Source organism: Micromys minutus (genome assembly GCF_963924665.1).
Source record: "Micromys minutus genome assembly, chromosome: 10".
Taxonomy (NCBI): Eukaryota; Metazoa; Chordata; class Mammalia; order Rodentia; family Muridae; genus Micromys; species Micromys minutus.
The window spans coordinates 17,931,980-17,947,797 of record NC_137979.1 but is presented as its reverse complement, the minus strand read 5'-3'; the positions used below and the strand labels follow the sequence as shown (position 1 = coordinate 17,947,797).

Below are 15,818 nucleotides of genomic sequence, written 5' to 3'. Positions count from 1 at the left end.
TGTTGTCTTCAAGATCAGTGATTCCCACACATTTTGTAAATATTTGGGTTACTTTCCCCTAAGTACTATGACTTTCCAACATGACTTCTTCCCTATCAGACTATGACAGCAATGGAAATGCACCTCATTGGCAGCTTCTTAGAACTTAGCCACTGATACTCAGGTGAGAAAATGAGGAAATGCTGATGCTTCTGCATTTTAATCCCCATGATGTTCATGATAAACACTCCCATTGTTCCATGGTTTACTTCAAGCCTCACCTCACACACCAGCCATGCTCATAGCAGAGTAGGCATGATAACCTGTCCCTCCCACTGCTTTTTTCTCCTCCCAGGTGGTCCAGCTAGAGGAGCTGCTAGCGGTGAGGCACTCTGTATTCGTCGTGGGTGGTGCTGGTACTGGGAAGTCACAAGTACTGAGGTCTTTACACAAGACCTATCAGATCATGAGACGCCGCCCTGTGTGGACTGACCTCAACCCCAAAGCTGTCACAAATGATGAACTCTTTGGCATCATCAACCCAGCCACTCGAGAATGGAAGGATGGTAAGAGCGAGATGCTCCAAGACAAAGTCTTTATCCACAGAGTTCTGGAAGGGCTCAAAAGTCAAGGTGAACCGCAGGGAAGAGGACGCTGAGCTGGTCATGGGGACCACCCAAGAAAATTACAGGATCGTCAGAAAGGAAGAAGCCACTGTGGGCTGGGAGGAAAACCCTAGCTTTGTAAATGTCCCTCTCCTAAGAACTCTCCTAGCCCCCTATTGGAAAGATCCTTAAAGTACCACAGAGTGGCTACATTGCTTCATATGGATTCAAGGGATATACAAGAAAGGGAAGTTTGTATCTCATTCTCAAGGAAGTAGCACCTGCCAGCATCCTAGAGAGGGACCCTGCTATGTAACAGTGCCTGGATCTAGTGTCTGGTGACACATGGGATAACCTCTGTATCCTAGAAAGGGCTTGTAGGCTAATGCTGTCCTCCATAGAGATCCAGAAGACTCCAAACCCACAAACCCTGTGGTCTGGGTAAGGAGATATCAACCTCTCTTAATGGTTAAATGTCTGACTTCATCAGAGCCAAACTGTCTGAATTTCTTTAATTTGGGAGTTTCAGCCAGAGGTCCAGAACAAGGAAAGTTAATAAGCTGCTTCTCTGGGTTTTATTTCCCTGTTAGTGATGCTTTGTTTCTTGTTGCTGTTACTGCTGTGCCTCTTGTGTCTTGCTTCCCGCTGCTACTCTGTATCAGTGTGTAAGAGTTCCTATATTCATATGTATACACATGCAGAAGCCCTAAAGGCAGCTCTGTTTATGATACATTATGTATGTTGCTAATGCTGTCTCCTGACATGTTTCTATAGAACTTTATGCTGTAACTTATCATGCATTTTTAAAGGAAACTACATGTGTTTCACTCTTTTAACAGCTGAGATTCCTGTCCATTTATAACTCTGTCTAATTTTCAGCTGCACATATAAGATCATAAATTTGGTCAATAAGAATTCTTTTACATTCATGTTTTTTAACCCATCTGGAATTTATTTGGGGGCTTAGTAGGAGGTTGTGTAGAAAAATCAACCTTCCTTCCTTCCAGATGGGCAATTGATTCTGCCAGGACCATTTATTAAGTAGACCATTCTTTCTATCTGGGTGTGAATGCCAGCTTGGTGTGTATTAAATCCCGTGCACACTGAGCTCCTACTCCAGACTTCCCAGTCTGTCCACTCCCATCTTCTCCTGTTTTATTCCATGTCAGATGTATCATTCTGAGGCACAGTTTATAGTCTGATGAGACACATTGGTTCTCATAATTCTTTTATAATCTGTTGTGATACTCTCAGACACTTGATTTTTTCATATTAAATTTGAACTTGATATGATAATTCAATGCTTTAAACTTTACTGTAATTCTAATTAAAACTATATTTAATTTATACATTATGTTCGGAAAAACTTGCAGAAACAATATAGTAATCAAGAATCTGTATTCAGTAAATAGCACAATTTTGAGGCAAATGGTATACAGCTTTTTAGAGATTTTTTTAAAAGAATTTGCTAGAAATGTAGGGTGCTATTTTTCTATACCCCTTTTTGGAATCATATGGTTCCAATGGAGAGAAAAGGAAGAACACGCATAGAAGAATCCTCAGTATATCACTGAATTCAAAATGATACACAGTTACTCAACTTTGCATTCCATACATAAGAAATATTTCTCTCTTGCTAGGTTCATGGAATAGTTTAAAAAGTTTAAAAATTCAACTAAGCGTATATTGAATTCCTAAGTCTCATGTTATAGGCTACATTCTCTGGTAATGCAGCTGAATTATAATTAACTAGCAAGAAAATAACCCCCATACAATCTCCTACTTAAAAAATCCAAAAGTGCTCCCTGTACCGGAATCACAAAGATGATCAAAGTAAAACCCATCGAAGAACCAATGAGCAGTATAGTTCACACAGAACCCAGAGAATCTTTTCAATCTGCGGATTCAAAGCAGATTAAACTCTATCAAGAAAATAAACTGAAAATGGAAGTTTTTATCCTCATTAAACTCAACCTTAGGGCAGTGAAACTAATGAAGATGAAGTCTGAAATTAGAAGGAAACAAACCAACAGAAACAAGCATAGATGAAAATCACACTGAATATTGTTTTTTGGAGTTTTTTCTTTTAAGATCAATACGGTTCTTGTGAGCATTCTTGGTAGGAAAACAGTATATATTGTGTGTGCATGTGTGTGCATGTGTGCGGGTGTGTGCCTGTGAGAGGGTGTGTGTGTGTGCATGTGTGTGTGTGTGTGTGTGTGTGTATGTGTGAGAGAGAGTGTATGTGAATGTGTGAGGGTGTGTGACTGTGGGAGGGTTGTGTGTGTGCATGTGTGTGTGTGAAGAGGTTTGTGTATGCATGTGTGAGTGTGTGTGTGTGTATGTGAGAGAGAGTGTGTGTGAGAGTGTGTGTTTATGTGTATGCATGTGTGAAAGTATGAGTGTGTGTGTGTGTGTGTGTGTGTGTGTGTGTGTGTGTGCATGTGTGGGAGTGTGTGTGTGCATGTGTGTGTGTATACACAAAGACAGGCCTGGAAAAATAGCCCAGTCATTAAAGTGCTTGACTTGTGAGCACCAAGACTAGAGCTCATAACTCACAAAAAAAAAAAAAAAAAAAAAAAAAAGGCCCTCCGATGATTGTAGCTCCACTGCTGCAGAGGAGGAGATTGCTCTGGCCTCACTAGTCACCTCACCTCGCTTACTTAATAAGCTCCAGGCCTGTGAGGGACTTTGCTTCAAGGACAACTAAATGGAGAGCACCTAGGATTGACACTGGAAGCTATCCTGTGTTCTCCACGAACATCTGCACATCTATGGCATGCTCAACATTTTTTAGAGATTACTATAGAGCAGTAGAAATAAGATTTAAGAAGAATGTTTAAGCAGGCGACATAATATCTCACATAGATAACCCTGAGGAAAATATAGATTAGTAACAATCAGTCCATAGCAAGTAAGGAACCTGAGTAAATTAATGAAAATGAAAATGTACAGGTAGTAGAGAGGCAAAAGTGGATCATTTCAAACCATAAAATGGTGGCTCCGGATTTCATTCTGTGGATCTAGAATAATTTTGATACCAGTTTTTGTGTTAGAACCAAAGGAAAAAGTCATCATCTTATTGCTGTAGAGGCAAAATTTCTAAATCAAGTAGCCATAAATAGAATCCAGGGGTCTCCAAAGAGTTCTCAGAGTACCGGCCAGACAATTGGTTTTATAAAATGGTGACAGAATGCATTGACAAGCTAAAAGATAAATTAATTTGATTGACGGATGGATATTCAAAGTTCAATAGCTGCTCCTGCTGGAAGTTCTAAGGGAAATGGGATCTGGCAGACCCCTCCCCCAATATGATAGACACTGGACCTAAAGCCCTCAGAAAAACCAGCCCTTCCTGATGATTATGCATAAGTTCTCTTCCTGAGGAAGGAGAACCAGTCGGGGAAGCCTTTACCATCCTTGTAATTCAGGCCTGTTTTGGTGGCTCAGGGACTGCAGTGGGGTGGGGGGGCAGCATATGGTGTAAACTGGAGAAGAAGAGGGAAAAAAAGTTCTTAGTTTTTTAATTCTGCAACTTTACATTAAGAAAAATCCAGAAGACGTTATTGAAAAAAAATCACAGCAATTAATACGACAATATACTAAATATAATTGAACATAAACATATAACATTCATTTGGTAGCTTTTCTCTCCATTAATAATAGCAAGCAACAAAGTAAGAACCCCAAAGGAGAAAATCCCATTCAAATTCATGGCAGAAATATGAAATATATAGGAATACTTTGGCCAATGAAATAGGTGTTTAAACTATATAGTATTAGTATTGGCACAAGACAATATCTGAATTAAATTTTTAGGAAGAGATTCTATTATTTAGTAGGAGTATTTAATATGCAAATCAATCCTACCCAAATTAATGTATAGATCCCCAGGTAACAACAGTGAGACCTGAAGGAGTTGGTTCCAAAAGCCCATCCTGAACCAGGTTTGCTACGGCTGTAATTACACAGCTTAGAGCCTTCACCTCAAACACCGTGGTGTGATTCTCATGTGATGCCGTCACTTGACAAAATGATTTACTGGGTCCTTTGAGACATAAAAATCTGGACTGTCAAGATCTGCAGCTACTGTCTTGTCCTTACTGCTCTTCTGGGGTTAGTCTGATACACAGAGCATGTGCCTTGGGAATGTGTGTCGGGTGCCAGGAAGAGCAAGATACAAAGCTGGGTGTGTCCTGGCTCATCTGCTTGCACCCCCAGAGTGTTACAGCCAATGCAGGGAAGCCATGTTAAGAGAGGGGGGATCAGTGCTGAACTGGAAAAGAAGATGTTTGTGCCTCCTTTCAGGACTGTTCTCTTCCATCATGAGAGAGCTCGCCAACATCTCCCATGATGGGCCCAAGTGGATCTTACTGGATGGTGATATAGACCCAATGTGGATCGAGTCTCTGAACACCGTCATGGATGATAACAAGGTATCATACTAGGGGCGTTGTGTCATCCATGATCTTCTGCAGGGAAGGGAGGGCCCCCATGCAGTGTTCATCTAGGAAGACAGTGTGACAGCACACCTGGAAATCTTGATTCCATGTGAGGACCAGCCTAGCACAAGCAGCCCTCAGTGGTATCTTCAGTGAGATACCAGGACTTACCTGTTCCCCCTTGGACCTGCTTAAGAGGCCCTGCCATTGCCCACCCTGTTTTGGGAATGGTTTTTATGACTTTCGGAATCTTCTGTCTGTGGATTCATTTGATATTTAGAGCTGAGAAGAATGTTAGTCATACATTCAAATCGTTTTTTTTTTTATAATTCATTTCCCTTTAATAAACAAGGAAAGTAAATATCAGAAACATTCTGAGTCCATCAAGCACCCTATGGGATGATAAATGCCTACCCTCAGAGAGTAAACGTTACTTCTTACAGTGTGAACTAACTGCATCTCAGTAAAATGGGTGTTATTCTGGGAGCTGCATCCAAACTTGTTTAAAAACCATGTCCAGATTGGAAATGTTCAAATGACTCCAGATTCATAGGATCATTAGAATAAATGCACAGTCTCCCAGCGGGGCTGCTTAGAAGGAAGAGCAGAAGTGTGACACACAGGTCCCTTTCTTTTTATAGTTCTATTGTTCCAATATGGTCTGGTTCATTCAAATTATCAGCATCAATTTGGAGTGTTTAAATAACTTTATTTTCCAGACTCACTGAGGTACAAGAGTGAGGGGGGGAAAGGATACAAAGGAATAAAGAGAAGGTATTGCTGGAGAAAACATTCAGGTTTGAGAGCACAGAAAACACACAGGTGTACGGGCACACACACTCAGGAGGCAGAAGCAGGAGGATCTTGAATTCAAGAGCACCTTGGTCTACATAGTGAGTTTGAGGCCAGCCTGGGGTACATAGTAAGGCCTGAGATAGGAGAAAGGGTAGTGAGAACCAGTTCTGTCCATGTTTTGTGCCAGGATACTGGAGACTGAGAAAAACATTGATTTGGCAGTTGTGCAATTCTAGAGACTGGAAGTCTAAGATCAAGAGGCCATACCTCGTGGAAGCTTTCTAGCTGGGTAGTCACTTGTAATCCCCAGGAAGGATGACTGTGGGGCAGGGGAGCCATGGAGCAGTGGAGAACAGGCCTGGAACAAAAGTGGGGTCAAGCTGCACCTAAACCTTGGAAATCTCACCCTGAGATAGGCTGGAGTAGGATCTGCCTATCCCCCTCTGCCCCAGGGCCTGCATGTCCTGGCAAATGTAGCTCTGTGCCTCACCTTTGCCCACGGAAGGAGGTCATGTAACCTATTAGCCAGGTTAAACTTCCTCTCCCCTCATGAGATCTTTCCCAGCAGTACCTGAAAGTCCTCCTTGTGCTAATGAGGCATCCACAGCACCCTAGCCATGTGCAATGTTTTACACTTACCCCTGAAGAAAGCCCCTACACACTCCCCCAAAGGTTTAAATACCCTTAGTCCATTAAATGAGCTGTCTCACTGAGGCTGCCTCCCAAGAGTCTGTTCTCAACACGCTCATTATTACTTGAGGTCACTTAGCTCCCAGCCCTCATTCCTTGATTTCCCTCCCAGCATCTACCAGTCAAGATCTCAGGCTGATCACAGGGCTACAGGTGGGGAATGCAGCCTGAAAGGCAGGGGAAGGACAAGAGAAAGTGTGGGGTAGAATTCAGACATGAACCCTTGTGATCAGCACTCGTCCCTGTACCCAAGTGGATCCTCAAGGTCTGACCACCTCTAAAAGATTCTACTTCTTATGGTGTTTTGGGGGCATACTCTAAGTGTAGCATATCCACGTCCCCAGGTGACAAGAGCCCATCAAACCCCACTAGCTACCAATACATGAGTATTAGTACTTCTTTTTCTCTGTGGTTAAACTCCTGACAGAGAAGCTATGGGAGAAAGGGCTGACTTCCATCAGCTTCATCAGGGTGAGAAGATGCAGCAAGAGGAAACACATGGGAACCAGGCTTCACATTTTGGCGGATGGGATGCAGAGCACAAGTCTGGAAATTGCACCCCTGCTGTAACCTTCACACATCTACCATCAATGATTCTCCTCCACCACATAGACCCCAAGTCTCAAGGGTTCCATAACCTCCCAACAGCACTGCAGACTGAGGACAATGTATTCCCATGAGCCTATGGGCCATTTTAGCTTCAAACCAGGGCAGCATCACAGCTCCCTCCTAAGTGATTATCCCTTCTGTGGATTCCAGGTACTGACCCTAGCGAGCAACGAGAGAATCCCCCTTAACCCTACAATGCGTCTCCTTTTCGAGATCAGCCACCTTCGCACAGCCACACCAGCAACTGTCTCCAGAGCAGGTATGTCTGACCTGTAAAGTCAAGTGGCTCCATTGAGGAATGTGCTTATGGGTACACATTTGCTTTGTCAGGAAGAAAACCCCAGACAGGAGCTGCAAACCAGATCCTTCAAAATTCTGGTCAAGTTCTCAGCCCTTAAACCATGCCCACAAGAGCAAACAAGCACCATGAGATGTAGACCACCCACATGACTTTGCACCTTCAGGAAAAGTGTTGTATCTAAGGAAGAGGAAATATCCTCTGATCTGTACAACTGGACACTGAGGGGAATGTCTTGAATTGGGCAAGATTCGGGCCAGGTCTGGCCTTCCTGTCAGCAGAGACAGGCATTGCTGCTTCTCATTAATTCCATGTGGCAAGTGGTAGTGTGATCCTAACTGTCCCCTGTCTGCACCCACTCAGTTTATTAGCAGAGACTAGAGGACAAAGGGGGTCCTTTTTGATGAGATAGTCGTGGTGAAGGAAGGGTGCTGCGGTTGCTAGGATCTTACTGAAAAACAGAATAGAGCATGAGAACCATAGAGATCCTTCAACGTGATGAATGTATTGAGGGCCGCCATCATGGTGATAGGTTACCCTTAGATTCACAAATCCAAAACTAACAAGAAGTCTACATTAAATGTGTGGTGATTTATGTATCGTGGCTATCTCACTAAAACTACTCACAACTTTTATAAAATAATATAAAATTAATAAATAACGAAGAAACGTTATGATCTCAGACATCATAGCAGATGTTCTCTAAATGGCCACACTGAAGTTGGTGAGCACGGGGCTGGAGAGCTGGCTGCCTATCCTCTCTGTTCATTGTCCGGGGCAGCCGTGACAAGTGTAACATATTACATGCGCTCAGTAGCCTTGGAAACTGCAAAAGTGTGTTGGCCCATGTTTTCATAAGTAAGACACACAAAACTAAGGCCAGCGAGGCTGTGCTCCCTCCAGAGGTTCTTGGGAGCATGGCTCCTTGTATGTCTGAATCTCTGAGCTCAGGCAGTCCTTAGCCTATGTCACTCCAGTCTTCCCCTTCTTCACATGGGTTCTCCTTCCTTCTCCCTCTCCCTTCCCCTCTTCCTCCCTCCCTTGTAGTGACACTGACAAATGTCCTACCTAGATAATTTGTGACAATCTTTTCTTAAGATCTTCAGCTCAGTTTCATCCAGAAATGACCTTTGGTTAAAACAAAATGTCAAATTGAGAGTATGCAGCAATGAAGACATGGGCCCATCCTTAGGGGACCTCCATTTTCCTCACTGCTGACATTCCCACATGCTGACAACAATCGCTGATCAATCTCAGATTTCTTTCCTCCTATCTAGACTTGTCCCCAGGTTCCTCTCCATCACCATTCTCTCTCCTTCTTTGACTTGGCTTTGGTCTTCAGCAGCAAATACATGTGCCTCTTTGACCTAGGCGAGGACCCAGTTCTGGGTCCAGGCTTCTGTACATTTTCATACTGAGAAGCTGGCTTTCTTGTGTGAAGAATCTACTGACATGTATAGAATACTCACTTAACCATATTCCCTGTGCACTCAGGGATCCTCTACATAAACCCTGCAGACCTGGGATGGAACCCTCCTGTAAGCAGCTGGATTGACCAGAGGGAGGTCCAAACTGAGAGAGCCAATCTGACCATCTTGTTTGACAAATACCTTCCTACCTGCTTGGACACCCTCAGAACCAGGTAGGCCAAGAAACAGGAAGAAAGTACATCAATAAAGTCATTAAGAACTGGCTGGCTCACCGTTGAATCCCTGCTGATGTTCTGTCCTGTTCTCAAAACCAGAGGCCTCTAGACACAGCAGTTGGCAGAGGGAAACACACATTAGGATGAGCATGCAGTGCTTGTTGTCAACCAGAGAGAAGTGGAGGAGAGGAAAGAAGGGAAGATGGTTTAAAGTGCTTTTTCTAAGAGCCACATGGTTCTGTCTACAGGGGACACCTGTCTTTAATGGCCGACATCTGCCCTGAGCCCAGAGCCTTTGGCTTACAGAGTAGGCATTTGGCCCTCCAACTAGACCAGATAGAAAAGATATGCTTTTCAAGGTTGTACACCTACATCCTGTTCCTGAATATATGTAATAATGTAGGGTCTGATGTGATAGGTCACTTGACCAGTCCTGCCAAGGGAGTTTGCTTTTACTCTAGCCACCTGCATTAGTCGGGTTTTTATTCCTGAAAAAAAAAAAAAAAACCACCCCAGATAATTAATTTGTGAAGAAGAAAGATTTTCCTTGGCTCTAGATCTGCAGCTTCAGTCTATGATCAGTTGACCCTGTTTTGGGGGTGTCTGTAGAGACTCATGGGCAGTGCATGCGGCAGAGCCAAACCATTCATCTCACATCTGGGAAGTAAAAGAAAGAAGGAACAAATCAGACTGCTATATCTTTGCAAAATCACATCTGCAGTAACCGAAAGACCCCACTAATTCCCTCTTCTTAAAGGCTCCACTCCCTCCCAATTGCACTAAATTGGAGCCCAAGCTACTAACACACTGGTGCTAGGAGACTCTCTGATCCAAACTAAAGCACCACCTGTCACTTAAATAAAAGACTAATTATGCTTGACTAAGCAAAGAAGTATTAAAGCAAGGATAGTACTTAGGTCAACAGAGAGACTCCCAAGTTTAAAGCTTACTTCTCTCATACTCACTTATAATTTATTGGCTGGCATATGTGTTTATGCTCCATTTGATGCTTTATTCTGTGACCCTGAAACCAATTACCATAGTTTGGCCAAGAATGGCCAGCAGAGACAAGTACTGATAAACCCCACCACTCAATATTTACTTCCTTCATCAGTGGCCTGATTCCAGTTGCTTACAAGGACAGAGGCAGTGGGGAGGGAGATTTCAACAGGAGGCAAAGTCATAGGGGACAAAGACATTCTTACTCGGTATATCCTACCCTATCCCCCACTCTAAAAAGCAGATCTACCCATATTAACAATGTATACTTTACAACCAGAAATGGGGCTATAGTCTTCTAATTGAGGTCATAATTTAGATATTTAACCGAACACTGGTTCTGATGTACTTTCTGTTGGGGTTGATATTCTTAATGATTTTCCACTTCTGAAGCCTTTGAAAGACCTTCTGCCCCTCATGGCTCTGGGTCCTGCATCCTTCATATCTGATGTATCTCCGGAAACGAGCAGGCCCTGGCTTTGGCAGCAGTATGTAAAGTGAGCAAGCACCATATGCAGCTGTATTACCAAAGAAGGGTGAGGTGTTAGCATGATGGGCTGGTATTGTTTGACACAAGTGTTTTTTCTGGGGTGACATTATACACATTTTCCAGATAGGGAGCCCATAACAGATCAAATTTATAGACACCACACACCCAATGAGTTTTATTGGGGTTACTTGCAGGTATATGAGTGAGATCACTTATAGGAGCAGAAATGACTCATCCTGGCATGGGCAATAGCTCCCAAAAGCTGGGAACCTTGAGCACACTGCCTAGCCTGCAGGTTGGAGAGTGTCCCTTCCAAGTGACTCTATTGGTCTAAACCTTTTTCAAGTTGCTAGATTCGTTTCTACTTAGATTCGTTTCTACTTCTTCCAAGCACCTAGTCTAGCCTCAGAGCCTTCTGTGCAGCTTGGCTTGTCTGAGAATGACTTTTAGCAGTCTTTTCTGTTTATATACCATTGGAGGGAAGAACCTTTTAAATATGGTCTATTTAGGGACTTCCCAAGTTGTTTATCTTCTAACTTAAAGAGTTTCCCTGAAAGATAGAAGAATGTTTCAGACTCCAAAAAACTGCTGTACAATAGCTGATCCCTCTTCTTTTAGTTTCTGCGTGGATGCCGGGTGATACCAATATATATATATATGTGTGTGTGTGTGTGTGTGTGTGTGTGTGTGTATGTATGTATGTATGTATATATATATACACACACATATATATAAAGATTTTGTTTTCTTTTGTTGCATATATTCATTATGCATGGTACTGTGTCACAAAAGGGTATTGTCATGCAGTTACATATGTTGTACCCTCAGTGGCTATCTTCCACACCAGTCCTCTTTGTTCTCCTGGACAAGTTTTACTTCTATTTTCTCATCATGAATGCATACGTGATCTTACATGTTTACATAAAATTTAGGAATTGCAAATGAAAATATTATAGTTGTCTTTCTAAGATCAGCTTCACTATTTTAATATGATCATCTCTAATTGCATTCATTTCCCTACAAATGGCAAAGCTTTATTCCTTTTTATGACAGAAGGAAACTTCTGAGAGACAGAGAGAGAGAGAGACAGGGAGACAGGAAGACAGAGGGAAACAGAGAGACAGACAAAGAGATAGAGAGGGACAGACAAACACAGAGAGACAGACAGACAGACAGACAGACAGACAGACACCACATTTTCCATCCCTTCCTCTCTTGCTAGACAACAGGTTAAGTCTATATCAGCTATTGAGGATAGTGTTTCAATTCTATGAACTTGGAGACCTTCCAGTAAGTACCTAGGCATGGGTATCATTGGATCATATGGTAGGTTGTTGTTAGTATTTTTAGAAGTTCACATAGTGATCTACATAGTAGCCTGACTGGTTTATATTCCGGTAGTATATATTAAGTGCTCCCTCTTGTCTACATCCTTCACCCATGGCTGTTGTTATTTGTTTCCTCAGTGACTGCCATTGTGACTGGAATAAGATGCACTCTCAGAGTTGTTTTGATCTGCATTTTTCTGGTGGCCAATGAAGATGAACATTTTTCACACGTGTGCTGACCATTGTACTTCACCTATTTAGAACTGTCTGTTCATTTCATTAATGCCCCCCCCCACTGAGTTGTTCTCATTTTTTGTTTAGAATATTTAAGTTCTTATTATATTATAGATTAGCAATCCTCTATCAGATATATAACTAGAAAAGGTTTCTCTTCTTCCTGCTGACTGTCTTTTCACTGGGTTATTTCCTGTTCTTCATAGAAGCTTTATAATTTTATGAGTTTCTACTTATCAATCATTGACGGTATGTTCTGAGCAACTACATTCCTATTTAGAAACTCCTTGCTTATGCCTATATCGTGAAATGTTTCCCTGCTTTTTTCTCTTAACAGTTTCAAAGCTTCAGGTCTTATATTAAGATCATCAATCACTTGAAGTTAATTGTTTTGCAGTTTGATAAATGGGAATCTAGTTTCATTACACAGAGAGCTTCAGTTTTCTCAGCACCATTTGTTGCAAGAACTGTATTTCTTCCAGTGTGTACTTTGGGTAGTTCTGTCAAAAAAAAAAAAAAAAAAAAAAATAGCTATCTGTAGCTGTATGGGCTGATCTAGGAGGTCTGTTGCTCTATGTGCCTGCTTTTTTAACCACACAATGCTGTCTTTGCCACTATGGCTTTGTAGCATGATTTGAGATCAGGTGATGTGATGTTGCCGGCTGAGTTATATCTTCTTAAGATTGGTTTATATTCATGGCATTGTGTGTTTCAGTACAAACTTAATTTTTTTCTGGTTCTGAGACCAATGTCACTGGGAAGTTTATAGATATCACACTAAATATCCAGATTAACTTCTGCAACACACTCACAATGCTAATTCTTTTTCTCCATGAGCACTGGCAGCTTTTATGGTTCCTAATTCCCTTGTTTGGTTTCTTTCCTAGATATTTCGCATCTTCATTGTTGAGGTCTTTTGCTCCCTTAGTTTGGTTAGTTCAAGGTTTATCTTTGAAGCAACTGTAAATGCAATTTACATGTTTCCCATGTTTTTTCTTGGCATGCTGGTTATTGGTATTTTAAAAGGATACTGATTTTGATAATATTTTATACTTTTAAAAAGCATTTCATATAATATATTGCAATCATATTTACTTCTCCCCCTTAAACTCCTCCCAAACACATGTAACACTTTCCTCTCAGTGAAACCCTCCTCCATCACCCAACTTCTTCTTCTCTCCCCTTTAAAATAATGAACAAGTTCACTTTGAATTGCCCAAATGCTCGTGAGTGTGAGGCCTGCCCTGAGAGTCTTTGACCTACCATGAGTCACATGCTTAACCAAAGTTGATATTTCCTCTCCCAACAGCTATCAAATACCAATAGCTCCTCCCCAAGGGCAGGGCTTTTCTCCCACCTCTTTTCCTCCAGACTGTGGTTTTGTCTGGCCTAACCTCACATTAGTCTTGTGCATGGGATTATGATTATTTTAAATTTATAATTCAACCACCCTGTGTGTCCAAAAAACAGAAAACAAAACAATAACAATAAAACCCATTGTTTTCTTGTAGCTGCCTACTATCTGTCTCTTGTAATCTCTCTATACCTCCCACCCCTTCTGCTATGACCCCCTATCCTTTCAGGGAGGCATACAGACTGACATTTTGTGGCTTAACACACACATCACCGTCTCTTATTTTTTCCCATCGAACAGTAGTGAGGCTCTGGGTTATTCACCATCTACCGCAAGAAGCTACTCGGGTGAGAACTGAGAGATGCGCTAATGTAATTTGTGCAGCCACAAATCGCAGAAGTTGTTTGGATACTGTGTTTATTTAGCAGAATGTGTTAATAGGTTTTTCCCTAAGGCCTGTGACATTTCTAGCCACAGACCCTTTGCCCCAGCATGGTACTGATTTTGTATATTAGTTTTTTATGAAAGTATTCATCATTTCTAAGAGATTTTTAGGGAGTTGTTTTATCATCTACAAATGAGGATACTTTGATTTCTTTTCCCAGTCATATTCCTTTTACTTACTGTAGCCAAGACTTCCAGCACTATCTTGAGTAAGAGTGGACACAACACCCTGACTTAAGAGGAGATGCTTTGAGGTTTAGGTACTTACTGTGATGTCAGCCATGGGTTTTCTGATATGCAGAGGTTATTTTTTTGGAGAGATGTTTCTTCTGTTCCCAGTGTCTTTAAAGCTTTTATTATGAAGATATTTGAAATTTTTCAAAAGCTGATTCTGCACCTTTTAGCATAGTCACATACAAAGTTGGCATTAGGTATAAAGCAAAGGAGGGATGAGTGTGGAGGAGAAAGCTGGGTGGGGACTGAGCATCATTGCAGTCTATCAGACTCTGGATTCCAGATCTCAAGTCCTTGAGTACTCCTTCCCAGGCCCCCAGACACTAGCCATATCTCTGCAAGGGCTTCAGGAATCTGGTAGTGACACTGGCCCTGCCCCAGGTAGTCCTCCCTAGTGCTGGCCACATCACTTGTTCCTCCACAGACTCTGGCTCTGATAATGTTTCCACCTCACTGACTCCTGTGCACGGCTCTGATTTGAGGTTTCTTCCCAGCAGTTCTAGAGTAATTCTAGACCAGGTGTCAGGATACAGTCCTGTGACACTCCTTCTGAGTCTCTCCAGAGCTGGTTTGCAGATGGTCGTGTGCCATCCAGCCACCAGCTCAGCGAGGGTCTTTGTAGAATGGCTTTTTAGAGCTGCTCTCCTACAGTGCTAAGAAGCCAGGACTCTCCCAGTATGGCTCCTCTTTCTTCCATCACAGGACACCCTGGTCTGTCTGCCCACGAAAACATCTGTTTCAAAAAGTGTGGTACACACTTCCAGAGGCTCTATGCCCTAAGCTGTGGCTACTGCTGCCTGCTGTTTAGTGCTCTTTTTTACTGGGGAATGGAAAACTCCCTGACATGCCAAGATCCCTTGGTGAGAATGCTGAACTCTCTCCCCTGCTTTGTAAAGTTCCCTAGTGGATTTGCTATTGAAACTATAGGAATAGATGTGGAGAGAAGCTGCCTATTTCTTCTGAGCTGTTATCTAACTTCTCCCAGTTTATTCCCTGGCCTGTGTGTTGCTGATCGTCTTAGAGTTCAGGTAGTAAGGGATTTTAGTATAATTCATTTAATACAGCTTAACTATAAAGCAATTTTAGGGTCCCTTCAGAACTGTTTTTGTAGATCTGGTGGGGTGGTTTCTCTCCTGCCCCTGGGTCAGATGGAGGTGTGAGATATGCATGGTGCCACATGTGTGTAATTGGCACATGTGTGTAACTGGGGAAGGTATGGTGAGATTAAGTTAAAAGGCTATTACAAAATTGAGTTGTGTACCAAGATGACTGTCTTCTTGAACAAACAAACAGAAAAATCGGAGTCAATGTTTACAAAGTTCCTGGTCATTCCTTGGTAATACATATCCATACTCACTTCTAGTCACACACACACACACACACACACACACACACACACACACACACACACAGCATGCTGAAATCTTACTTACAATGGGGTTTCTGATTTAGCAGCACTATTCCATGGTGAGGAAGGGCAGTTTTCATCATCTCTTCTCTCCCATATGTAGAAGCATCCATCAGAGATGAACAAAGACAGTACAGAGAAGGAGTGGGGGGTATGGCTGGAACCGTGTATCGGTGGCTACTATAACGACAGATCTCAAACTCTAACTCCTTCCTTTGGGACATGTGGGAGATCCTTGTGACTCTCCTCATTAGCATCTCCCAT

At 42.3% G+C, this 15,818-nt stretch overlaps 1 protein-coding gene across 2 annotated transcripts in view; it reads left to right on the top strand.

Moving 5' to 3' along the window:
• DNAH9 (dynein axonemal heavy chain 9) overlaps positions 1-15,818 on the top strand; it is a gene marked incomplete at both ends in the record, with an annotated part of 315,299 nt that overhangs the window by 134,971 nt on the left and 164,510 nt on the right. For both annotated transcript variants that reach the window (XM_080922531.1, XM_080922532.1), the window contains 4 exons: positions 335-545; positions 4,893-5,020; positions 7,271-7,379; positions 8,913-9,060. In XM_080922531.1, the coding sequence (XP_080778657.1) occupies positions 335-545; positions 4,893-5,020; positions 7,271-7,379; positions 8,913-9,060 (596 nt within the window). The remainder of the gene's footprint in view (positions 1-334; positions 546-4,892; positions 5,021-7,270; positions 7,380-8,912; positions 9,061-15,818) is intronic.